Genomic DNA, 26,354 nt, shown 5'->3' with positions numbered 1-26,354 from the left:
ATACATATGGCAAAACAGTCACAATTAGTCAAACAACAGAACAAAAAGCAGGAACAACGTGAAAAACCTGAAACTAGCTTAGAATCTATAAACAGACACTTGAATGTCAGAAAACCCCTGAGGGAAGGAGGGAGAATTCCCAGGCTAAGAGGGACAAATTCCAGCCTACGTGCCCAAGATGTTGAAAAAGTCATACTCCATGAGATCATGCATGTTCAGCCAGAGATGCATGGTGTAATACATGCATGAAATATGGACATTTTGCAGCTGTTTGCCACACCAAAGTAGTCAGGGAGTTGGGACAATCAGGAACCATTGTGTCTGAGATCTATCACTTGTGATGACATAGAGCCTGCCTGGAGCATGCAATTCAATATTCATGGCAAGGCTATTGACTTTAAAATTGACTCAGGAGCTGATGTCACAGGCATCTCAGAAGAGAGTTACAATCACCTTCAACCCCTCCCAAAGCTGAAGTATCCTGGAGGTGTTCTGAATTGCATGGGCCAGGTCACCACAGAAACAACTTACAAAGACAAAAGCTATGCATACAGGTTACTCCTGGGGGAATTCTGCACCAAAAAAAATAAAAAATTCTGTGCCCATATTTTAAAATTCTGCAAAATTCTGCAAATTTTATTTGTAAAAATAACACTACAAAATCACACCAGTTTCAATTGTTTTGGTAATTTATTTCAAAGTACCTGTCAGCAAGTATGTCTGTAACAACACAAAGACACAAAAAAATTCCCCCAGGAGTAGAGAGTTAAAGAAACCCCTACGATGTGTAAAACTGAATGGATAAAAAGGATGGAAAATGCCGGTTGTCATAAAGAAAAAGAATTCAGCTCCCAGGTCATATATGATCAAGACCGACAGTGGAGAGTTCAGCAGAAACAGTTGACATATACAGTTTGTTTCTCAGAAGGAAAAATCAAGAGAGCAAACTCTACAGATGGTAGATACAGAACAAGAAGAACAAGACTCAAGGATTCCAAACTGACCACAGCCAGTTGTTGAAACTAATGAGCAGCCAGATGACCAAGTTGTTAGGCATTTGGGTCATGTAATTAAAAAACCATTATGATTCACAGACACTAAACAGACTAATATGTACTGAACTTCAAAGACAGTGTAAATATTATATATGGTACAAATGTAGAACTTAAAGGGGGGAGATGTAATGGAATGATAAACTGTATTATACTGTTCGGCCACTAGGTGGCACTGTTTGTGAAATACCTTATTTAAACGAACCTCAGCCATAACTGACAGAGCATTAAAGAATCTTATGAGGCAGCGGCGGCTCCAGGCACCAACGCACCAAGCGCATGCCTGGGGCAGCAAGCCGCGGGGGGTGACCTGCCGGTTGCCGTGAGAGCGGCAGTCAGGCTGCCTTCGGCAGCTTGCCTGCGGGAGTTCCGCCGGTCCCGTGGCTTCGGTGGCAATTTGGCAGCGGGTATGCCAAAGGCGCAGGACCTGCAGACTTCCTGCAGGCATGCCACCGAATCTGCGTTACCAGCCGGACCTCCCGCAGGCACACCGCCGAAGGCTGCCTGACAGCCATGCTTGGGGCAGCAAAATACATAAAGCCGCCCCGTTATGAGGAACATGTCCGATGAGTATAAGCAAGCTCTGTAGTCTGTCCATATCTGGTACAAGTGTATAACCTCTCTTCCCCCCCCCCCCCAAAAAAAAACCCCCACACCTCATTGTCCTATTCTATAATTTTGCTGCTGAGACCAATAATTAGGGATGGACTGATGCTATATATTTTGGATGTCTGTGTGGGTCCAGAGTTTTTATTCTGACTACCTTTCCTATAACATATATACCTTAAACACAGTGTAAATAAAATGTGTGTATTCTTATACCAGCTATTCCAGCAGTCCTCAACCAGGGGTCTGTGAGCCCTTTCACGGGGTCTGCAGGGCCCGCTGAAATCCGGTGTTTGGAGCGCTGGCATGCTTCCCCCCCCCCCCCCCCCCGCATGGGGCTGAAGCAGGGAATGGCACGGGGCTGAAGTCCCAAATCCCACGTCCCGTCCCCCCCCCACAGGTGAAGCTGGGAGTGGGGGTGGGGAGGCTGAAACCCCAAGCTCCCCCTCCCATACTAAAGCGGGAGCAGGAGGGGCTGAAACCCCAAGCTTCCCCCCCAGCTGAAGCCATGAGTAAAGGGGCTGAAACCCCAATGCGGGCAGAAACCTTGAGCTCATGGGCAGAGTTGAGGGGGTACAAGGGTGTTGCCCCCCAAACTGCAGTGCCTTACCCAGAGTGGGGCAGTCCTGGGGGCAGCTCCACCCCTCACCCCCTCCACTCCCCCAGCCCCCCTTAGGCCCAGCCCTCTGGCCAGGTTGTAGGTGGGAAACCAGAGTCAGGCAGTGTGGGGCACCTGCTCCTGTGGCTGGTGGGGCCATGGAGTGGGCAGCCATGGGATTCCCCCATCTGCTGCTAGTGCCTGGGGTTGTGGCTGCTCCTCAGCTCCCAGCTCCCTCTGATTGCTCACACAGCTGGTCAGAGCTGCCTAGATGGCTCCGGAGCTGGCAGAGCCCTCAGGGAGCAGCCATTCGCACACAGCCCCAGACAGGTGAGTCAGGGAATGGAGGTGGCGCTCCCTCTCTGGACCCTGCTGTACAGAGCTGGCTGAAGACACATACTGGCCCTTGCCCTCCCCTTCCCAAATAGGGGTCAAACAACGCCTATGCCCAAGGGTTCCCACCCCTGGCCCAGAGCCTCGAGGCTCCCCTGCCCCCGCTGTGCCCTGGAGTTTTTATAGCACGTTGAGAGGGTCCTCAGAGAGAAAATGGTTGAGAACCCCTGAACTACTCAATACAACAATTGGCAGGACTTACCAAAATGAAGAACTGGCTGAGTTCATGTGACACACTGGTTATCGAAACTGTACAATAAAGTCTTCTGATAAGTAAGAAAACATTATTCAATTAAAGAAACAGAAAAGCAAGTCATACTTCTGTCCCTTTCCTCTGCTGTTCCCTTCAATTATTAGTTGTGGAGACATTGATCTCCATCACACAGGCTTCAGTGAAAAGTGTAACACTCACTGCTTCAGTTTAATGTTCCCACAGCCACGACAAATGGCACTGGAAAGGAAGAAGGTAGGAGATGAAGGAGGAGAAAAGATGAAACAATAACAGTAATTCCAGAGGTACCTCAGAGATAAGAAGGAGGATATTTGACTATCTGTGGTTATTTATGTAGCTTCATTCTTGCTGGTCTACACCAATTTTTTGGCGGCATTGTTATTTATTACTGGTGTTACTGCTGTGTTTCAAGGCCCCATTGTGCTAGGAACAGTTCTAAACACACAGTAAGAGATGGTCCCTACCCCAAAGAGATTACAATCTAAACAGATAACTAAGGCTACGATTTTGTCATGGAGGTCACAGAAGTCACAGAATCCGTGACTTCCAAAGACATCCATGACTTCAGCCCTAGTAGTCGCACTACCTCCTGCAGCGGCAGGGAGCTGTGAGGTACCCACGTCACCTGAGGCAGTGGGCCCTCAAGCTCCAAGTCACCCTCGGCAGGGGTGGTACCCTGCAGCTCTCAGTGGCCACAGGAAGGGGGGGTACCCCACAGATCTCAGCAGCTGCAGGTGACAGGGGGATCTCTGGTAGCTCCCTGCTGATGTGGGAGGGCAGGGGGATCCCCGGCAGCTCTCCACCATGGTGGCAGCAAAGGGATCCCTGCAGCTCCCTGCCACTGGGGCAGGGACAGGGAGACCCTGCAGCTCCCCACTGCCGCAGAGGGGCAGGGGGATCCTGGAGCTCTTCACCCGCATGGGTGGTGGGTGGCCTGGAGCTCCCAGCCACCCTGCAGCTGCCCAGCCCCTTCCCATTTTATCATGGATATTTTTAGTAAAAGTCAGGGACAGGTCATGGGCGTCCATTAATTTTTCTTTATTGCCCGTGACCTGTCCCTGACTTTTACTAAAAATATCCATGACAAAATCGTAGCCTTTCCGATAAGACAGGCAAAGGGCAGGAGGAGAACAGATGTGCAGGGAAGTGGAGTGACTTGACCAAGGTCACACAGTAGATCCATAGCTAAAGGCAGACATAGAACCCAGAACTCCCGACTCCCAGACTATAATGTGTAACCATATCTGACCCAGTAATTGTGTTAGTGTTTGGATACCATGATGACTACCTGGCTATCTAGCAATCTAATCTAAAACTTTATCACATGGATAGATAGACAATAGCTGATAGATGGATTTAACCATCTACTTCCACAATAATTTAAATGAAGAATATGAATGAAGGAACAAAAATTATCAGCAATCCAGTCACTTCCAGTCACTTCCACTGTCCTAATCTTGTCCAGAAAATTCACTAAACAGGGAAGATTGGCAGACCATTTAAGAAAAACATCTTGTACAGTCATCTGCCTAACTGTAACTTAGTTTCATCTGCAAGGCTGAAGTATAAAGAAACTCAACATGGAATAGGTGAGAGTGATGGGCCAGATTTCCAGAAATGGTCAGCACCCAGCAGCTCCCACTCAGAACCCCTATGTACGGGTGCTGGGGCTCTGCTTGTGTCAAACTGACAAGATCTGGGCCTAATTTTCACAATGATGTGATAAACAATAGAGGGTGAATGGGGTGTAGAAGGAAAAGGGTTACAGCCATAACATTGCAGTTTTAGACGTTAGACATGGGCACAATTTGATGGCTCAATTCTAAGCGTTTTTAAAGTAGTTAATTATAATTGATGTACTTCTTGTGGCTTTTGTGGAAGAAGAAAGTCTTCAGGAGGGACGAGAATGAAGAGAAGGTAGTGGTTTGGGGGACTACTGGTGGAAAATGAATATGGATTTCATGCATCTCAGCTAGAATTTACCCACATTAAATTGGAACAGAGTGAGCAGTGGTGGCTTGGGTCTGACTGAATGGTTACATTGTTTGTGATATCAGTTTAGGAGCCTATTGTTATACAGCAAAGGAGAACACATCCTGTGTTAATACTGCTCTAAAGGGACTCATATTAAAACTTGTGCAATACTGACACACTCATTTTATTTAAAAAACTCACATCCATGGCAGATCCTTTCTATAATTTTCACAATGATTGCGTGTGTGTGAACAGATTCTATGCAGAGGACCTGATGCAGCTCCTATTGATTTCTTGGAAGGACCCCTGACAACTTCAGGATCAAGCTCATAATTCATAACCTAAATCAATCAATCACCTCTTTATGCAGTCAAATGCTGGCTCCTGATCACTGTGTATTGTAGGAATCCAGGGCATCCCACTGACATTTATGGGCCCTGTGTAGGCACAGGAGTCAGCCTACACAGAATTATTTGCAGGATCAGGGTCAGGTTTGGAGGTAATCCCCATTTCCCCGTACAGGTGCTAATTATGTGGTTTAAGGAAAACTATCCTCATTTTATCTAACCCAACAGTTTGGGTGTGTCTCCAGTTGGTCTGGGTCTGAGTGTAGACAGCTGAGAATCTTCTATCAGTCAGCTTTCAGGGCAAGTGGCTTCTCTTATGGTGATGAGCCCATTAAAAGAAACTATAAAACAGGCCTCAGAGGAGCAATTAGGCTATTTCCCTGAGATGTGTCTCACCTATAGAATCCATGATAGGGAGTTGTAGAACAAGAATTTTCAGCTATATAATTTTGACCCTCATTATCCTTCGCTGCATGAGCTAGAATAGAGCAGGGGATTCTAGACTGTGATGCTTTCCTTTGAGTTGGAAATGCCTAGAAACAAATCCCAAACTGTGAGGATGGGAGTACTTTCACCCATCTACTTCTGCCATGTGTCTTTTCTATTCGACAGATGATGGACCCTCCATATTATGGATTTTACTTATTCTGGCATGGGTTTACTATCTGCTTTCAGGCTTATTTCAATGTATTATAGATAGTAAGTACTAATTAGGCCACTGAGGATTACCGATGCCTACTTCTATAAAGCAATCTCTTCTTATCTTTAAATGTTTTAATACAGACACACCGGTCACCATTACACAGCCAGTGTTTGCCAGTGGCTACTAAACTGTGATATCTGAGGTGGAGAGGATCAGTTTCCTTTGGAGTATACAGTAGGAATCATTCATCAGCATCAAGTTGGAATTGCTGGAAGAGCAAGCACCAGTAGACCTTGATCCTTGCTGTTTCCATCTGCAATAAGTTTAAAGCTGTATCCTAACTGTGAAGGGAATGTTCTCTGTAAAGCGATTTTCCCCTTTGTATAAGAGGGTATAACTGTGGTGAGTTCATAGAATTTGTCTAAATGTTTTTTTTTAAATGGTGTACAATTGCGATACATGTCAATACACAGAGTATTTAAATACTATCAATGGGATAAATATAGTACAACGAAGATATACAACATGAGAGAATAAACCCACAACCTTTCCCTACCTAGCAGCTGTCAATTCCTGAAATCCCTATTTCCTAAAGAAATGTTGATCCAAATCCATCTCAAAACTCTTACCTCAAATGTATTGACAAAAATAATACATATTCATGAGCAATTTCAGGCTATCGGTGCTCTCTATACTCCCGCCTCATCTCAATCCCTTTCTTATGTGAACAAAATGATGTATAAGATGAAGATTTGAAATCTGCTAGGAGCAAGCCAGTCTGAAGTCAGACTGCTATTTCAATGGGGTTTGACATGTCAGTTGTTCGTGGGTTAAAATGGCCAGGATCTTTCCCAATGATGCAAGAAAAGAACTAAGATAAGATTTTAGTTTTGCACCCAGGCTGGGTCTATATTTGCATACAGGTGTTAGTGGGCCTGTCTCTAAATTCATGGATCACTGTGGGTTTCAAATGTCAAGATACACAAATGACTTGCGGCTGAGGTCAAGATCATTAGCATCAGAGCTCTGGTTTTCGCCAATTGTCACCAGGTGTCCCAGGATCTCATTTGGTTTAATGTTTTGAAGTGGAACTTCTGTCTAAAAGAGCAGATTGATCTCTACGCTAAGCAAGATTACTCCCCCCATGACAGGCTGGTCTAGTTCTTTGGTGGAGGAGGGGATCAGCTTCCTGTGCAGCCCTGAATAGGGTTCATCCATTAGGATCAGGTGGTAACTGCCAAGAGGGTGGGCACGGATAGACATTCCTTGATCATTCCTGTTTCCATCTGCAATAACTTTGAAGAAGTATCCTAGTTATGTAGGGAATGTTCCCTATGCAACAGTCTAGCCTCAAGGAAGCCAAAGCCTCAAGATTAGATTAAAGCGGACACGACTCTCTGTTCTGTGTTAACCATACCATAAATTTTACTTACCATTTACCTTGGAGGAAGAGATGGAGACAGGATGGGCTGGGGCTAGCATGGATGCAGTAGTGAGGGATGCATGTTGTCCACCGTCCAGCCCTCCAGAGAATTACGAGGAATGATACTAAGCCTAGGGCTGTATTATTTTTTCTGTTGAGGATACTGCCTTGTCGTTTGGCGGGACCACCAGAGCTCGGGGGTAGTATGGAGGCACAAGGCCTCCAGGCAAAGAGCCCTGGTCTTTAACGGATCACCCCCAGACCCTGCTAGGTTTGCAGACAGTCCTTGTAACCTTTTCTGAGGGAGTCAAACCATTCACCACTCCTGCTGTTCTCCCACAATGGAACAATCAGGAATGAACTCTGTGAAGAGATCCTTGCAGAGCTACCCTCCCCCAAACTTCCTACTCTGGGTTTTACTGTGACAGTGGATGATCCAGGCCAATCGTCTGTCTATTAAACCAGCGCTCAGCAGGCAATTTCCTGAGATTTACTGATACTTCATAAATTCTCCAATCTATTGAAAGCAGTTTAGAATTAAGAGAGTGCTCTGCTCAGTATTATCGTAAGCCTATGAAAAACCTTCCTCCAGAAGTTCCCACTTTCACCACCTTCACACCCAGAGGATACTGCAGTGATAACTGATACACACAGGTAGACAATGCGTGTAGCAGGCTAACATTTCCTTCTCCGTTTGCCAAATGAAGCAAGGTTTTCTTGCTGAAACTATAACTTTTAGGGGAGTTTTACTCCCTCAGCCTCTTTCCTCCAAACCCAGAGATCCACACCCATCTCCTATGCTCCTACACTTCTTTAGTTTGCCATCCAAAGGAAATCATTACTTCAATGCCAAATGTACCATTCTGTGCACCAAAACTGCCAGCCAACAATTTCCAAAGCCAGGTCATTGTCCTAACTCTTAACCACAGAAATATCTACTAACAGAACAGCAACTTTTCTACATAAATACAGGCTAAAAATTCATGATAGTTAATAACTTGCTATTCACTTAATATAGCCTTTGCCGTAGTGACGATAATTATCCATAGACCGACTGTAATTGGTAATATAGTTTATGAAGGTGGCTTTAATAGAGGCAAAAGTAAATTGTCCCTGAAACTCTGAGAATGTATTAGTCATAGTTTAACTCAGGGGATTAACAGCAAGTGTGGTTTACTGCAATTTTCACTGTGCACATACATTTAGGGTATGATCACAAATCCCATTGGGTTATTGAAACAGCATTGACATCATATTTTTTAATGTGGTCCAACCTTAAGGTAGTAGCTGATGGTCTCTTCTCTATAAACCAATGTTCCATGTAATTATATTCCCCTTTTCCATATCACATTGAGGAACATGGTTTCTGGGGCTTTATTCTTATTATTTTGCATGATAAGTTCTGATGAAGAATGTTTATAGTTAAATAAAAGTTCTCACTGTAGAGCAGTGCTCCCAATCTTTTCTACATGCGTTTCAAAATAACTGCACCAAACAACCATTTTTTCTGAAAAGGAGAATACATCATTCTTACAGATCAAGTGTTAGTTTATCATTATACCACCAGAGGGTGCTGTTCATATGCTTTTGAAATATTTTTATGAATAATTAAAAAATAACTTGGGATGTCAAGGGATGGGGATGCAATAGTGACATTCAGTGTCTACAAAATCTTTTACTACAGTTTTTTTTTTTTTAGTCTCATCCAGTCTAGTACAGTCTGGTACAAAAATAATCTTTGTTGATTTGATTAAACAAAGGGGGTTTGAATTTGGATGTTTATGGCTTGGTGAAATAGCAACAGCATCTCATGCTGATACACAGGGGAAAGTCTGCATTTGTGCTTGATTTTAGTCCCCAAAACTCTGGCATTTTTCCAGCAGTGTTTCAGCTGCCCTACAAAGTGCCTTGATGGCTTTGGGAGGAAGCTGTTCATCCCAGCTAGAGACAAAAGGTGCTGACTTAGGGTTGAAGAGTGGGGAAATATAGACATTTATTGTAAAATGTAGAGTTTTTATTGGCAGCAACTGAGATGCTGCAGCTTGATTCTGGTATGGTTTGGTTTAGGGAGAAAAGACAAACAGATTTTTATACCCATTTGAATCAAATAACAGGCACCAATATAAAAACAGTCTGTTGCATAATTAGGACAAAATTAGTGACACCATCAGTGTTAATAATAATAATGCCCTATTCCTATAAGCATAACAGCGGAGCTGTTTTTATAAGCTTTGTTTCTCTTTCATTTATCTGCTTTATGTAGTAATTCTTTCCCAACTATGTTTTGCATTTTCGACATTCATTCTTTATTTTCTTATTTTGACTCTTTCAATAGTGTAATCTCCACCTTCCTTGTCTCTTGTTGATCAGCAGAATGTCCTTCAAACTCATGTGTTCCACCTTTCCTAAGCATTTTTGTGGGTCTTGACATGTCTGTTACATACACTTTGTATCACAGACAAACAGTATGACAGGTATCACCATTTTTATGAGGAGTCTGGGCACATGCGGTGTTTTTCTTAAAGCCCTAGATGAAATCATGTGAATATGCCAGAATCACTGCTACCATTAAAAAAAAAGAGTACATTTTGAGCCCTCATAATTACAGAGAAAAGCTTTAAAACATGCCCCCTAAAGGATCAAAAACAGAAGACAAAAATGACTCTTAAGGAATTATTTTTAAAAAATCTTATTTTTAGACCAATTTCATGATTTTGGGGGCTTGACTCATGATTTTTTTAACTCCTGCAGTTGGCAATCCTGGACATGGGGTGGTCCCAATTCATTTTTAAAAACGTATTACTTTCAGTAACATTACTTTGGAGAATTACAACAGCCAAGAAATACGAAATACCCTGAGCCTCCACAGTAGGTTTGCCACTTTATTTGGTCCACTTCAAAACTGAATCCAATGGTTATTCCTTTCTCTTTCCTAAATAGCCCATATTAACATTAGGAATATATTACAATAGCTAGATTGAGCCCAAAGCATCCTCGGTGTAACTCCACTGAAGTCAAAAGAGTTGGATTCCTTGGCTGAGTTTGGCACAATCCTTATAATTTAGGAATAGGTCATTCTGTTTATAGCAGGAGAATAATACCTTGTTTTTGTACAAGAAGAAGATGTCAAGTGAATGTCAGAAAAATCTCTTGTGCCAAAAGTTCAAATTTCCCTCCTCTATAATAAGGAGCTTATTTTTCAGTAACAGTCTTCAGATCCAGGTACCTATTATAAGTAGCCTAACAAGCCTGAAAAACTGCACAAGCTTAATATCTCCCAGGAGAGAGTAGATTCCACTAGCATGATAGAAAAGGAATAAATATAACTTGTAGAATTTACTTCTGGTTAAAAGAAAGAGAACAAAACACTAGCAAGGGCAGATACTTCTCCTGTCTGCGTTATAGTGTTGATGGTGCTCCATTCACACACACACACAAACAGACGCATACACCTCCGTCAAAGGTAGTGCAGACATGCAGACACCTGCACCACTGGGCGCAGCTGCACTTTAGCAGGAGATTCATCCCTGGCAGAGATCAGGCACTGTTGCCTTCTCCTTGGTGAGCCACCAGGTGAGGGCAAGCACTGAATTACTTCCGGGGATGCAGTTATTGGTGAAGGCTACTTTGGAATGTTACTTATGAGAAAACGGATGACCCAGTGCAGTTTGTCCCAGTGGAACAATTTAAGTTTCTTTCTCTGTTGCTTGCAATCCCTTCTCTAAGGAGCAGTCCCACCATCAAAAGCTCCCTAAGATAAAATCTGGCATTACTCAGGCCTGAATCAAGCCTAACATGCTTTTCATGGAAATGTAGGATGTGAAGGTAAGATATCTCTGAATATGTTCAAAGACCAAAATTCAAGTCCAATTATGACTTAAGGAGGAGGGAACCCTGTCTTTCTTCGACTCCAAACACAGGATCTAGATTTTTTGAAGTCATCCACTTCTGGGAAGGAAAGAAAAGAAAGGGTGGACACTTACTCTGACCTAAACAAAGCAAGAGAATTAGGTACTTTTGCTCAAAAGGTGGAAAGGATACATACACACATCCTCTGAAATAACAGAGTGGTGGGAGAAATAATATGTTATTATTCCCCTCAAATAAAGAGAATTACCTGCTCTTAAAAGGAAAGGTAATCTGTTTTTAGGTAGGGACGAATAATGTCATTATTTCTTTTAAAGTCAGGAGATACCTTTTTAGTAGCAGAGGAGCTGAGACTCTCTAGCATGCACAAGTATCAGGGGGTAGCCGTGTTAGTCTGTATCTACAAAAACAACAAGGAGTCTGGTGGCACCTTAAAGACTAACAGATTTATTTGGGCATAAGCTTTCGTGAGTAAAAACAAGTGAGGTTTTTACTCACGATAGCATTCACAGTAGCTGAAACTCAGATGTCAAGCAGTACTTATCAAAATGAATTTTTCCTCTACTGGTTTATAAATGTCCTGACTCCAGGCCAGTGGGGTGCAGCTACTACTGGGGATAAGTCTATATCGCTCAGTGCTCTAGATGCAGCAACCTCTCTGAGGGAATAGACTCCAGACTGATATTTCTAAACCTGAGTTTCTCATGTATCCCTTTCTGACTAACAAGATATAAAGCTCTGTTGATAGAAGGTCTGGTCCTGACACCTGATTTGTAACTGCTGCAGGTCTCTGCAAAAGAGATTTTTTTAAAATTTCTGGCTTAGATGAAGTAACTATCAATGTCGTTGTAGGGTTTATTGATTGCATTGGAAAGTAAACTTCTTATATAGTGGAGGGGAATTTGAATATTTGGCACGAGGTCCCTCCCCTGATGTAATCTTAAAGGGAGAGGTGATAACACAGTTGTAGAAAAACAATCAGGCATATTTCCAATATATAAATATGTATCTCTTCAGGCAATAACTTACATTTAGGCAAACGTATTGATTCACCCATTGCAATCTTCTTGATCCTTATATGTAGGACCTTACCAAATTCACGGTTCATTTTGGTCAATTTCACAGTCATAGGACTTTAAAAATAATAAATGTCAGGATTTCAGCTATTTAAATCTGAAATTTCACAGTGTTGTAATTGTAGGGGTCCTAACCCAAAAAGTAGTTGTGTGTGTTTGTGGGGGGAGGAGGGGTCACAAGGTTATTGTAGGGGGTGTTGCAATACTGCTACCATTACTTCTGTGCTGCTGCGCGCGGCGGCGCTGCCTTCAGAGCTGAGCAGCTGGAGAGCGGCAGCTGCTGGTCAGGAGCCCTGCTCTGAAGGCAGAGTCGCTACTAGCAGCAGCGCAGAAGTAAGGATGGCATGGTATGGTATTGTCACCCTTACTTCTGTGCTGCTGCCTTCAGAGCTGGGCACCCAGCTAACAGCCGCCGCTCTCCGGCTGCCCAGCTCTGAAGTCAGCGCAAAAGTAAGGGTGGCAATACCATGACCCCCTAAAATAATCTTGTGACCCCCCCAAAACTCCCTTTTGGGTCAGGACCCCCAATTTGAGAAATGCTGGTCTCCCTGAAATCTGTACAGTATAGGGTAAAAGCACAACAACAACAAAAACAGATTTCACAGTCTGTGACACATTTTTCATGGCCGTGAATTTGGTAGGGCCCTACTTGTATGTTATTCTTATCCTAGTTGGGAGGCTCAACATTATTTTCTGTAGTATAGCACCCAGTTATCCTTTGAACATTTCCTGTTCATTCATATGCCCTAATTATAACATGTGCCTCAGATATTGCTCTAATTCTTATGATGACCTTTCCAGGGGTGTGCTTAGTGTATTATACTTTAGTTTTCCTCTACTTTTTCTGTACAGGGTGACAAATGACAAATACAATATTTAAGAAAAAGGCGCATATTGCACCAGGCTATTGTTTAACTGGTACGCGATTAAATTAGAATCAATATACACCAGCCATGGGCATAGTTTTGGGGGATCACAGGCAGCCTTATTCCCCCAACCTGCAAGCCTTGGGCAGGCACAGAACTTGCCTCCCCACATGTGGCCCTGTTGGCCTGATTGGAGCTGCCCCCCAAATATAGAAGTCAAACTACACCTATGACACCAGCACAGCACAATGAAGGCAAATATATGTATTAAGTAACCTAAGCTAATGGTCAGATCAGTACTAGAATGTCAAGTATTCGTTTTATATCTTTATTGATGACAAAACTTAACATAACAAACAGCAACTCTATGTATACAGACATTAGGGTTGTCAGTAGGGACAGAACCCAGGACTGTCAACACCAGAAGTGAGAAGACCCTATTCTTTGAACAGCTGTAAATTCTAATCTTGCTGGGACCATCCACTAGAGAAGAGATCATCACAATAAGCCAGTATATGAGAGTAACATTCAAATATTACCTCTTTACAGAACCTTAGGAATTAATACACATCCTTGAGAAAGCAAGAAAACAGCATGAAGCAATCTCTTAACTAGATACATAATGATTTCTTTGAAAATATGCCCTCATGATACCACGGTTAGAACACTCCTTGTTGTAAGGCTGCTGTACTTTAATTCCACCCGTATTTAAACTCATTATTATAATTACTGTCAATGACAACCCATTATCACACAAACAGGAAATGTGTGGTAAATAGAAATATCGCCATTCTCCCTCATTTAAAAAAAACCCTAAACAAACCAGCTTATATTATTTTTATTCATGCTACAAAATATTCTTGACAAATTTGGAAATAGGAACTATTTTACCTTCAGACTGATGTGTAGCAAGAGGTGTCTGTGTCTCCTTGGAGTAGGACACCACTTCCCGTGGTAAGAAATCAACCTGGGTAATCTTTGACACACCTAGCTTGTGAAGTCTGCGTCTAAGATTTAATGTGAAATCAGAAGGTTAGTCAAGTAAGTATATAGCACTGTTACATTAAAATACCGCAGTGAGCTTTCACAGACAGGATGACAAAATTTTAGTGTCTGCTAAAATGAAAACTAATAAACTAAGTATGGTTAGTTTATTGGGAAGCATCTAATAAAACACACTGACTTTGCACTGAAGGAAATTAACCTGAGAACTACTAGCCAAAATAGAATTAAAGTTAATAAATTGTGAGCTACATATTTCTGCCTTTTTGGGGGTAGAGTTCATGTTGTGGGGAGGAGATGTAATAGGAAGGGCAAGAGATGTTGTGTTCATAGGGCCTGTTCATGTATTCAGCAGATCTGTGCACAGAGGATGGATGGATACCCTCTACAAACCTATAGGCGCTGTGATCCACATAGTGATGGGGACAGGCTGGGAAAGGAGCCAACAGAACTGAAGAGGAAAGTGCATTTCTGCACCACCTATATGGAGCTGGGGAGAAACAGAATAGAGACTGATTATTGCCCTCCTGATGAGTATCCTTCTTAAAGGAGGGTTCCCAGAGAATTTGATGGCTATGGGAATCCTGCCAACATAGCTTTACTGGAGTTGTGCTGCAAAAGGATGGGGGAGTCACCAGGAACACAGAGCTGGCATACAGGCATGAATTGTCTTGCTTTCTCTCCGTTTCCCTAACTATAAATAAACTGCATAGAAATAAGCAAGAAAACCAAGCAGTATAGTTTCTATTGAAATAATAGAGACAGCTAGTCAAACAATGAAAATGTTTAGTCAACTGGAATGTATTCAGTGACCAATGGGGCGAAAAACTGTCTAATTGTTTCCTGAATATTATTCAATTATCTGTAGAGATGAATGAATAAAGTAACATTTATCTGTAAATAGTCTATTGGGCAAAAATGCCAACATCCCTCAGATTAATTAATTTGCAACTAATAATTTGACTAAACAAATTTCAAATTTGGTTGTCTCTAGATCAACCTTTGGAAAGTGTGTGCGCACATCTCTGGGAAGGCAGGGAAGTAAATTCATAGCTCTGTATCAACTTGAGTACCCTGTAATAAAATCTCAGTTTGGGAAACTGGTTCAAATACAGCTAGTATATCCCCTCTCCATGACTGTCAGAATATATGTCTGTGTTTAAGGATTATTCCTCATAAAAGGTGATATATGAAGGGAAATAAGAGTCCCAAAAGTAAACCAGCATCATAAGGATGACAGCTAGCTTGTTCACCAGCTACTGCTGCATCAGCTATATGTATTTTTTTTCTGATTCGTCTGACTCGCTGAGTGTTATTGTGCTACATACAATTAGAGTCACTAGGTAACCAGTATGAATCAGTCATATAAAGTAACAATCCACTAGAGCAATAGCAGCGGTTACAGCTTGTGATTCATTTTTACTAGAGAATTAATGAGCCTGCCTGATGCCAGTTTTCAAGGATGTGCCTCTGCGGATGTAAAGAAATGCAATTCATGTTTTAAAACCCTACATGAAACCTAGAAACTTCTGCTCCCTGAGGCCTTGGCTACACTGGCAATTCACAGCGCTGCACTTGCTGCGCTCAGGGGTGTGAAAAAACACCCCCCCTGAGCACAGCGAGTGCAGTGCTATAAAGCGCCAGTGTAATCAGCGCCTGCAGCGCTGCACGCTCGCTCACAACGCTGCAAGCTATTCCCCTTGGAGAGGTGGAGTACTTGCAGCGCTGCGAGAGAGCTCTCGCAGCACTGGCGGCGCGACTACACTCACGCTTCACAGCGCTGCCGCAGCAGCGCTGTGAATCCAAGAGTGTAGCCAAGGCCTGAGATATGTTGTGGGGATCTGTAACACCTACCAAAAGTTTACTCTCATGCTGTTTATCTGTAACAACTTTGACTAAATGTGGTGAGGATTCAGACTTTAAAAATTAAAGTTAAATGTCATGTACTCTTCCTTTTTCTACCATCACTGATTTCAAATCTACATTGTTTATATGATTAAATAAACTTCTCCTATGTAGTCACCTCCTATCTAGGCCTAGGAATTCTTTACAGAAATCCCAAAGATTTCTTCACTCATATAACTTCTTTATTGTGGTCTCAATTGAGTATTGGTGCCATACTAATTCTGCTTCTAAAATAGTAGGTCTGTGGTTACCTTTATAGAATCCCATTCAATACTAAAGAAAATACTGTATCAGTTAACTCAATAACTCTTTGCAGGAGTGAAAGTCTGACTTGAGACTTGGTCAACTGCTTTGCAGACTGATAGCCTGCACATGAGTTAAAGTCCATTTTAGAGAACTTCACTGAAAGAACATGTTGCATTTTTAAATCTCAAACATGTTTAATTTAATAACAGATTTCAGAGCAGTTTAATTTAGGCATTGTTTACAGATCCATAGCTCACTAGTGTCTCGCACTGATAATCACCTGTTATATCAAATGGTCTTTCTTCATCTGAAAGAATAAAGACTGAGTGACCTAGACAAATTGGAGGATTGGGCCAAAAGAAATCTGATGAGGTTCAACAAGGACAAGTGCAGAGTTCTGCACTTAGGAAGGAAGAATCCCATGCACCACTACAGACTGGGAATCAACTGGCTAAGCAGCAGTTCTGCAGAAAAGTACTTGGGGATTAGAGTGGACGAGAAGCTGGATATGAGTCAGCAGCGTGCCCTTGTTGCCAAGAAGGCCAATGGCATTTTGGACTGTATTAGTAGGAGCATTGCCAGCAGATCGAGGGAAGTGATTATTCTCCTCTATGTGGCACTGATGAGGCCACATCTGGAGTACTGCGTCCAGTTTTGGTCCCCCTCCACTACAGAAGGGATGTGGACAAATTGGAGAGTCCAGCAGAGGGCAATGAAAATGATTGGGGGGCTGGGGCACATGACTTACAAGGAGAGGCTGAGGGAACTGGGGTTATTTAGTCTGCAGAAGAGAAGGGGGGGGGGATTTGATAGCAGCCTTCAATTACCTGAAGGGGGGTTCCAAAGAGGAAGGAGCTAGGCTGTTCTCAGTGGTGGCAGATGACAGAACAAGAAGCAATGGTCTCAAGTTGCAGTGGGGGAGGTCTAGGTTAGGAAACACTATTTCACTAGGAGGGTGATGAAGCACTGGAATACCTAGGGAGGAGGTGGAATCTCCATCCATTGAGGTTTTTAAGGCCCAGCTTGTCAAAGCCTTGGCTGGGATGATTTAGTTGGTGTTGGTCCTGCTTTGAGCAGAAGCTTGTACTAGATGACCTCCTGAGGTCTCTTCCAATCCTAATATTCTATGATTCTAGGAAAGTGTGTGGCCTCATAGCACACCTTTTGGCTCCATGAATCAGCCAACAAAGGGTGCTTGTATAGCCAAAAGCTGGTCTAGCCCTTGATCACAAATACATTACCTCCATTCAGGACCTGAGCTCCACAACTATAAGCTAAAATGTCCTATTCCAGAACTCAAGCTTCCTGTAAGGCAGCACACACATCTGCCATCAACCATGTCAGCTTCCCACTCACATGCATCCTTCCTTTTAGATGCTCTTAAGCCCTTTGAGTCTACAGCCTGCTGAGTGTTTTCGGATTTGCAGAATCTTTACAGGACACATTTTCAAAGCTGTTCATAGGATCTTAGTCATGGAACGTCACTAGGGACAGAGCAGCTAAATCTCTAGTCTTTTACATCAAAAAATTATCCCTATGTCTGTAGAAACCAGAAGAGATACAAGTCCACTACAGACATTTTAGCCATATGAACAATTTGTATGCAATCTTCAGAATTTATTGTGCAGCATTCCTTTTTCAAATTTCTGTACCATCAGAGGAAGCCCTGTTTCTCCTGGTAAAATTGTCCTTCTGAAGACTGGCTGCTATTGAGAAATGGACAGAACTCATCATGCATTGGAGAACATGTGCCTGTGGTACACCCAGCCTTGCTATGAATTCACTCTCCTGATCATCCTTCATCCCTTTCTTTGCACTGACAGTGCATGCATGAGAGAAAGTGCCTGGCTGTCATGCTGCTTATTCATATATGTGCCATATATGCCCCTGCTCTTTGCTTTTTCCTTCTAAAAGAAAGGAAACTTGGGTGACTTTGATTCGTGGGGATGCTCACTGTCCAACCCACTTTGCTGGGAAGGGATGCCAGGATTTCTATCAGGATTCTGTATGTGAATACACTTTGAAAATTCAATTTTTTGTATCATTCTCCAGGTAGTACTGCAGGAGTTGGCTACATCTGAAGCCACACCACCCATCACAATTGGCCACTGAAAAAGAGGAGGACAAAAGCTGCCTAACAGTTCTGGAGTGGAAGAGTAACATTGATGAACCCTACCCAGCACTGCTGTCTGTAGTGCAGGGAAGTGGGAGGATGTCTGCTACACTGCTGCTCTTCTGATATTTTTTCTTTTTCTTCTCCCCTTATGAATAGGCCAGTGCCTGACTAGATTACTGCTCATAGCTTTGCCAAGCACCGAGCAAAGTGAAACTGGCATGGTCTTTATCATTTGCATTATGACCAACTGGATTCTGAATAGCAGCTATGAAATTTACCAGAATATTGTCAATTTCTATCTGCAGTCAATGTGAAAACTATGAGTAGCAGCATAAGCACTAGAAATATCTACCTGTAGACCAGAGATGGGCAAACTATGGCCCATGGGCCACATCCGGCCTGTGGGACCATCCTGCCCAGCCCTTGAGCTCCCAGCCGAGGAGGCTAGCCCCCATCCCCTCCCCTACTGTCCCCTCTCCACTGCAGCCATGCCGCCATGTGGGCAACGCCCTGGGCGGAGGGGTTGCACGCTCCTGCCGAGCAGTGCGGCAGCGTGTGTGGCTCCGGCCGGGCGGCGCGGCTGCCAGACATGCTGCTCTGAGTGGTATGGTAAGGGAACCAGGGCTGGGGGGTTGGATAAGGGATGGGTGGTCCCGGGGGGGCAGTCAGGGGACATGGAGCAGGAGGCGGTTGGATGGGGCGGAGGTTCTGGGAGGCGGTTGGGGGGAGGGAGGGTTGGATAAGCGTGGGAATCCCAGGGGAGCCTGTCAGGGGGCAGGGGTGTGGATAGGGGTCAGGAGATGGGGAACAAGGGGGGTTGGATAGGTGTGGGGTCCCGGGGGGCCTATCAAGGGGCGGGGGTGTGGATAGGGGTCAGAGCAGTCAGGGAACTGGGAGCAGGGGGGTTGGATAGGGGGTGGGGTCCCGGGGGCGATTAGGGGCGGGGATTCCTGGGAGGGGGCGGTCAGGGGACCAGGAGCAGGGGGGTTGGATGGGTCAGGGTTCTGAGGGGGGCAGTCAGGGGGTGGGAAGTGGAAAGAGTCAGATTGGGGGCAGGGGCCAGGCTGTTTGGGGAGGCACAGCCTTCCTTACCCGGCCCTCCATACAGTTTTCAACCCCGATTTGGCCCTTGGGCTAAAAAGTTTGCCCACCCCTGCTGTAGTCTCACAAAGATAGTACTATGTAAGTTCTTATTTAGAAGATTAGCTTCTGAAACATCAGGGCTGGAAAATTTTGTTTAAACAAAAGCTTAAATTCTGCACAAATTGATGGATTTTCTCTCAAGAGGAAAAGTTTCCTTACCACTACTGCAAGTGGACTTTTCAAGCCTATATTTTGTGGCATATTTTTCCCTCTCATTTTATTTCTTCATTCATATCCTCAAACTTGTATTAACAATTGTATCACAATATAAACAAAGAAAAACTATTTTCACACCTTGAGAAGCATTGGCAGGAAATGATTAGGTAGCTTTGCCTCTGATTCTTGTGCTACAGTATTTCCCGCACCAGCCAAACTATTTGTGATAGTTAACTTTGGTGATCATAAGGATGATATCCAAATCAAGATCAAATGACTCATCACCAAGCCATATTTTCACTTTGAACTTCAGTTCCATCTCCAGTGTGATGCTAACGTTAGGGGAATCAGGAAATATTTGGGAGTTTCACGTATCATTGGCTAAAACTGATTTCCGCTGATTGGTCCGTTATAAAAATACTCCATAATATGGATTTCACTATTGTATAACAATAGACACCTTTCATACTAAATAGATTTGACCCTTTTAAAAAAAATATACCAGCCACCCATTGATAGTGGTTAGTTTCAGTTATTCAAAGCAGTTAACTTTTTCACAAGCACATGGCAAAAGTACCCCAAGCTAGAAAAAGTATTAATTTCAGCCTAATTATAAGTAAACAAACCTTAATTGACATAGACTCAATTAAAAAGCAAAATGACTCTGGGGCTGTGAAAGTGATAGTTTTATTTGCTAAGGGTACAAATATAATTGTTCACGTTATTAACTCTTAAGGAAGGAGAAGGTGTGATTATTACTGTCTAAGAGAAACAACTTTAACTTTAACTATGGTAAAGATGGGGATAGGGGAGCATCCTGTGAGTAATTCAGTATGACAAGTCAGAATTAACCAATACTAACTCGACATTGGTATAATTAACTGCATATATTACATTTTCAGTTAAAGCGCCACTATAACAACATTTCATCCATAATGAAATGGTAATGTTGGTTATTGTTCTCGGATAGCAGAAATTGCAGGTCATCTTTTTATAGGCTTTTTTCCCCAGTTTCCTCATTAAAAAAATTTCTCTGCCAAAGCTTAATATCACTGGTGAAACTAACAAAAGAAAACTTAAATTATGGTACTTTAGATTCACCAAAACAATAATAATAATAATAATAAATTAAACCCACACAAAAGCAGCTCAATTGGGAAGCAAATTTCAACATAACTCTTGCAAAGAAATAATAAAATGAACAAAAGAGCTGATATATACCCAAGTTCAGAGTCAGACTGGAGCTGCAGCACTGAGGGGTCTGTGTCCCACTGCAGGGTCCTAAGGTAGTTATCAGCCGTGCAGCACAAAGGAAAAAAAGAACATAGAGAATTAACTGAAAGGATGAAAAAAAGCTCATCTCATTAATTACATGCTGTATACAGTACATACACAGGGCACACCTCAAAGTACAACTGAGAGCCACAATTAATGTCAAACAAGGTTTGATGCTAGACTACAAGAGCAGGTAATTTATTAACATTACATAGAACTGGAGTACATTGTACTAGTAAACAAAGGAAAGAGACTTTCAGTCTGAGGCCTTTTTTTTTTTTTTTTTCAAAATTTACTTAATAAAAATGTGTAATTTGGATCTCCAAACAATTTACAGACTCACTAGCTGTTCCCTGTGTACTCACAATAAGCTGTAAGATTTGCAGTAGGCACTTATCAGAGGTTACAATGATGGGATGTATGACATGATGTACTTGAACTCTCCCCGTGAAACCTCACTGAAGAATTTAGCCCTTAATATGTCTTCTGAAACTGACAATAAACCATTCCATACAAGTTAATGTCTTTTTTGTGATGTCCTGTATCACAAATTATAATGTTTAATATTTTGTGGGACAAGGTAAACAAACAAGTATTTTTTTCACCATATAAGAATCTATCCTGACTTTTTTTTTTTTAATTATTTCAATATAATTACCTGCCACTGATTTTTCTTTATGATGGAAGCACTGTGCTATCAAAGAATAGATGAGTAATCCAGGAATGCAGCCTTAGCTGAAGATTTCATAATATAAATTAATTTTTTTTTTTAAATTAATGGAGATATCCCATCTCCTAGAACTGGAAGGGGCCTTGAAAGGTCATCGAGTCCAGCCCCCTGCTTTCACTAGCAGGGCCAAGTACTGATTTTGCCCCAGATCCCTAAGTGGCCCCCTCAAGGATTGAACTCACAACCCTGGGTTTAGCAGGCCAATGCTCAAACCACTGAGCTATCCCTCCCCCCACAATGAAACTTTCCATCTGAGGTCAGATCACTTTACAAGCCCTAGTAAGACTCTCTGCATTCTTGTGAAGTGGTATAATCCCCCAATTTATAAACGAAGGAATTGATATGCCAAGAGGTTCAGGCCAAAACTTTCAAAAGTGGCCACTCATTCCAGGTGTCTTGATTTTTGGCTTCCCAATTTGAGACACCTCTTAAAAATGTTGGCCCACATAAATTGCCAGTCTGTGGCAGAGGCAGGCAGAGAACCCAAGTCTTCCTAACTCCCTTTCCTGTGATTTAAGCATTAGAGTATGCATGGTCTTCATTAGCAGATGTTAAAACAAAGTGAAACAAGCCTCCTTCTCCTTCACAAAAACAACTAACTTATCTGATGTCACTACATCATGATGGCCCCTAAATTGGTGAGCTCCCCACCTTTTTTGATCCAACCCTATTTATTTGAATCCAGATTTCAAAGCTGTACACAGAATATTCTTTTACCATGTTCACCCAGTACAAATCATATCATCCAATGCAGATTTATGCACATTACCTACCACAAAATGGCAACCTCTGCTAATGTATAATCTGAAGAAACTGTCTCAATTCATATAAATGCTGCAACCTACTATAAGTATAAGCTCATCACTCTGATGCCAATGTCAACCCACTCTCTGGGGAGGGGAGCAAGGACATGTGCTGTACTCTGACATGTCAAAATGAAAAACAACCAACCAATCAATGAATCTCATACCCATAAACATGTACAAACGATGAAGAATTATAACAAGAAGATATATAGATTTGGTATGATGCAAGGGCATTCACTCCCATGAGCTGTAATGGGAGATGTGCAACACAGATGTTGTTGTCCAGAGATTTTGTGATGTGTCTCAGAATTATTCTAGGAGACTTTTCTAGAGCAGGAGCCTATCTTGTCTGCCTAAGATAGGATGTTGTAAAACAGGCAGAGAAGTATCGAGACATTAGTGAAGAGTGAAATTTGTCCCTGCAATGCAGGTAAAGATTTGAATGTCTGATGGTAGGAAAAAATCTCAGTGCCTAATGCACTACAGAGATTACTAAACACAAGCCATCTGTGTGAAAATGACCCCTGAAATGCTGCCAAGGGCAGTAACACATAGTGTGATTTCATGAGTAAGTGCCAATTTTTAATGTTATGGCTACCTTGGGGCCACTTATATTTGCACACCCATGTTTTCCAAACACTTAGGGAAAAGATATATATGTAGCTTGTTTGAGTCAGATATTCTCTCTTTTCTCCATCCACTTTCAGACCTGTCAAATTTCCCAAGAGACAACCAATATTCCATTAGGGAGAATTCCATTACAGTGTGATTAAAATGTGAGCTTAGCAACAGAATGCTCAAGGGCTATAGACCATCTAGGTCTGTCCAAATTAGCACCAGGTCAGAGGTAATTGTGAACTGTTACCATCTAATAGCCATTTGGTGTCTTGAAGGAAGGAAGTTCTGAGCTCTCCATCCAGCTAGGAGTTGGACAGGTGTCAAAATCATAAAAGACACCACTACAATTGATACTTATAGGTGCAATAGTTGAAAGACCCAACAGAGTGATACCAGCTTTATTGTTATTACAATAGCATCTGCAGGCCACAATCAGAGAGCAGGGTCTCATTCCTTACATATAGTACAAATGTAGTGGAGACAATTTCTGCCATAAACAGTTTACAATCCAGGTTATGAACAAAAGACTCAACGCCTCCCCCCCCCCCAATCCTCTTAAATTTCAAGTTCCTCAGATCTAGAACTATGTCACTTTATGTGTATGGGACACTATGGGATCCTGACCTTGATTTGAGGCCTCTAGACACTAATATAAATGTTTAAAAATAACATTCCATCTCCTGAGACAAAGCCAGCTTTAGCAGTTTTGGGTGGGTATGGAAAACAATTTTTCAACCTCCGCTCAAAAATGTAGCAGACCTCCATCCACTGCGATCCTACCACTGTGCACAGAACTGGCCACAAGGTTTGAGGGATGGTTAGTAAGATGATTCTTTGGGGCACTGCCAAACTTGAGTCTGCAGGAAGTGAGGCGTCAGGTCACTAATCTCCTGCTCCAGAACAAATAGAGCCTAAATTATTGTGTGTAAAAAATTTCTGTGCATAGACAAAGACAAAGCAAAGACAGAACATTTTACAAGGGACAATATTCCAAATAAGCCAGGGTCTAGAATTGTCCCTTGCTACTTCTTGCTACTTGGAGGAATCTTTGAGCATTCTCATGAGTATTAGCACTAAGCCTGAGCCTTCTTGGACCTCTGTAGGGGACACCATGAGTGTCCTAAGAGCTCCATGAAAAATCAGTGGCAACCTTTTAAATCTAGGGCTTGACTTACTTTTTCAGGGTTTTCTTCACAAAGAAAAGGACTAGTAATGATTTCTTTTCTAAATTCAAATTAACATTAGCCTTGACCCTTGTATATGCCAAAAATTGGGGGAAGGGGAAGGATGTAGTGCAGATTTTACAGGCTCAAAGACCAATTTTGTGTCTAGAAGTGTTGTTTGCAGGTCAGCAGGATGCATTGTTGGAGCAAGGCAGGGAGTTAACACTGCTTCTACCACACTGGACCTATTCTGAGGACATAACCCACTGAAGTCCAGTGAGAAACTTTCTAACGATTCTAATGGAATTTGGATCATATCCATGACATTTCCATTTTCAAGGCACTTTTCACCAAGTTCAGTCATAAAAAAACATTTACATGGGAAAAAATGAAGTCTCAATTCATATTTTCATTTTATTTACATTAAAAATAGCCAAGATGAGTGGAGTGCAATTGAAATCAGAACAAGGCCCACAACATATATTGAGAGGTCATTTTTTGCAGAATTATTTTAATACTGATTTATTTGTATGGTAATATTTGGTTTCAGAATCATTCTACTCTTCTACAGTGTGCATATCTTAGAGGATACAGAAAGCGTGTGGCCAAGGAGTGGTCACTTGATGCCATCATCCCACTTCAGCACAAACAATTGGGAAGTTAAGCAGTAACTTACCCATTTTAGCCTGGTGTATGAAACACCCCTGCAAGTGAACATTCCAGGGGTAAAAGTTATTGGGCTCAGTACGAGAGTAACCAGATGAAGTTCTATGTCCTGTGTTATACAGGAGATCTGACTAGATGATCTAATTGTTACTTCTGGCCTTAAAATCTACAAAAATAGATTGCCAGAACCCACTGTCTGAGAGATGGCGTAGAGTGGGTGAAGTGAAAGCTGGAATGGAAATATGGGGCTTCCTTGCAGATGCCCTTGCTTCCATCGGTCTCCTGAGATCCATTGGTTTTGAGCCATGAACAGCTTGTTTCTTCTGTGGGTGAATCAAACACGCACACAAAGCGAGGAATTTACAGGAAACTCCACAAATGAGGGCTCAATGAGTTCAGTTCAAGAGAGCTGCTCAGAACTGAGCCAGATCAGGCCATTCCCATCATTCAGAAAGTGCAGACGTTATTTTAGTCAGACTGCACTACATTGTTTCAAAGAAGTTCATTACATAAGTCTCCCACACAGTGACAAACAATAGCCCCGCTATCAATCTTCCTGTGACATGTTTGCTGAGCAATTGCTGCCCTTGGTTGTTTGTAGGCTAAAAAACAGTGTAGCCGTTATCAAATATGAATTGTTCTTCAGCTTTCCTTGAACAAGAAGCTGCATGTAAGGAATGAGGCTTTTTAGATCATGGCTGCAACTTAATAGGAAAGGTACAAGTGTGGGTACAAGTTGGGTTTTGCCTAACTAAATTGAATCATTTTCAAACTCTTCCAACAGAATTCCACACGTTAATATTCTGCATTTACCTAATAATATGAACTCAATTACTACTCTACAGGTATCATGTCTATCTGTCATGACTGAAATTCAGGACTGCGCATTTAGGGTACGTCTACATTGAAATTAGACACCCTTGTCTTGCCCGTGCCAGCTGGCTCGGGCTCAGGGGCTATTTAACTGCAGTGAAGACTGTCAGGCTTAGTCTGCAGCCAAAGCTGTGGGAGCTTCTCACCTCACAGGGTCCTAGAGCCCAGGCTTCAGCCTGAACATCTTCACGGCAGTTAAACAGCCCTTAGCCCAAACCCCATGAGCCAAGTCAACTAGCATGGGCCATCTATGGGTTTTTCATTGCAGTATAGACATACCCTTAGATGCTGACATTCCTTCACCAGTTAGTAGAAAAAAAGTCATAACTGATCCTTCAACTAGTCTCCATTCTCTCCCACCTGCAAAAAGACTACAGGGAAGAAGAGAACAGGATCAGATGGTCAGTGTGGTCTAGTTGTATATGATATTTTTCTGCTTCTTGACATTACTAGTAATCGGGCCCTGGCATTTGTCACTCCCTAATTCAGAGCAGGGATTTAGTAAGACTAGTAGAAACAATTGCACAAGTCACGATGGGACGTGAGAGATGTCTGAGCAAAGGAATACTCAATTTTGT

General features: G+C 42.5%; 1 protein-coding gene across 9 annotated transcripts in view; it reads right to left on the bottom strand.

The window, feature by feature from the left end:
• The window catches only part of DYNC1I1 (dynein cytoplasmic 1 intermediate chain 1), a 316,422-nt gene that overhangs the window by 178,856 nt on the left and 111,212 nt on the right, over positions 1-26,354 (bottom strand). For 7 of the 9 annotated variants that reach the window (XM_065587000.1, XM_008163430.4, XM_065587006.1 and 4 more), the window contains 2 exons: positions 20,867-20,926; positions 13,969-14,084 (listed from right to left, as the gene is read on the bottom strand). In XM_065587000.1, the coding sequence (XP_065443072.1) occupies positions 13,969-14,084; positions 20,867-20,926 (176 nt within the window). The remainder of the gene's footprint in view (positions 1-13,968; positions 14,085-20,866; positions 20,927-26,354) is intronic. The other 2 variants (XM_065587005.1, XM_065587002.1) reach the window with 1 other exon arrangement.

This window comes from Chrysemys picta, chromosome 2, assembly GCF_011386835.1.
Source record: "Chrysemys picta bellii isolate R12L10 chromosome 2, ASM1138683v2, whole genome shotgun sequence".
NCBI lineage: Eukaryota > Metazoa > Chordata > Testudines > Emydidae > Chrysemys > Chrysemys picta.
The sequence above is the reverse complement of the archived record's forward strand: the minus strand, read 5'-3'. Positions and strand labels throughout refer to the sequence as shown.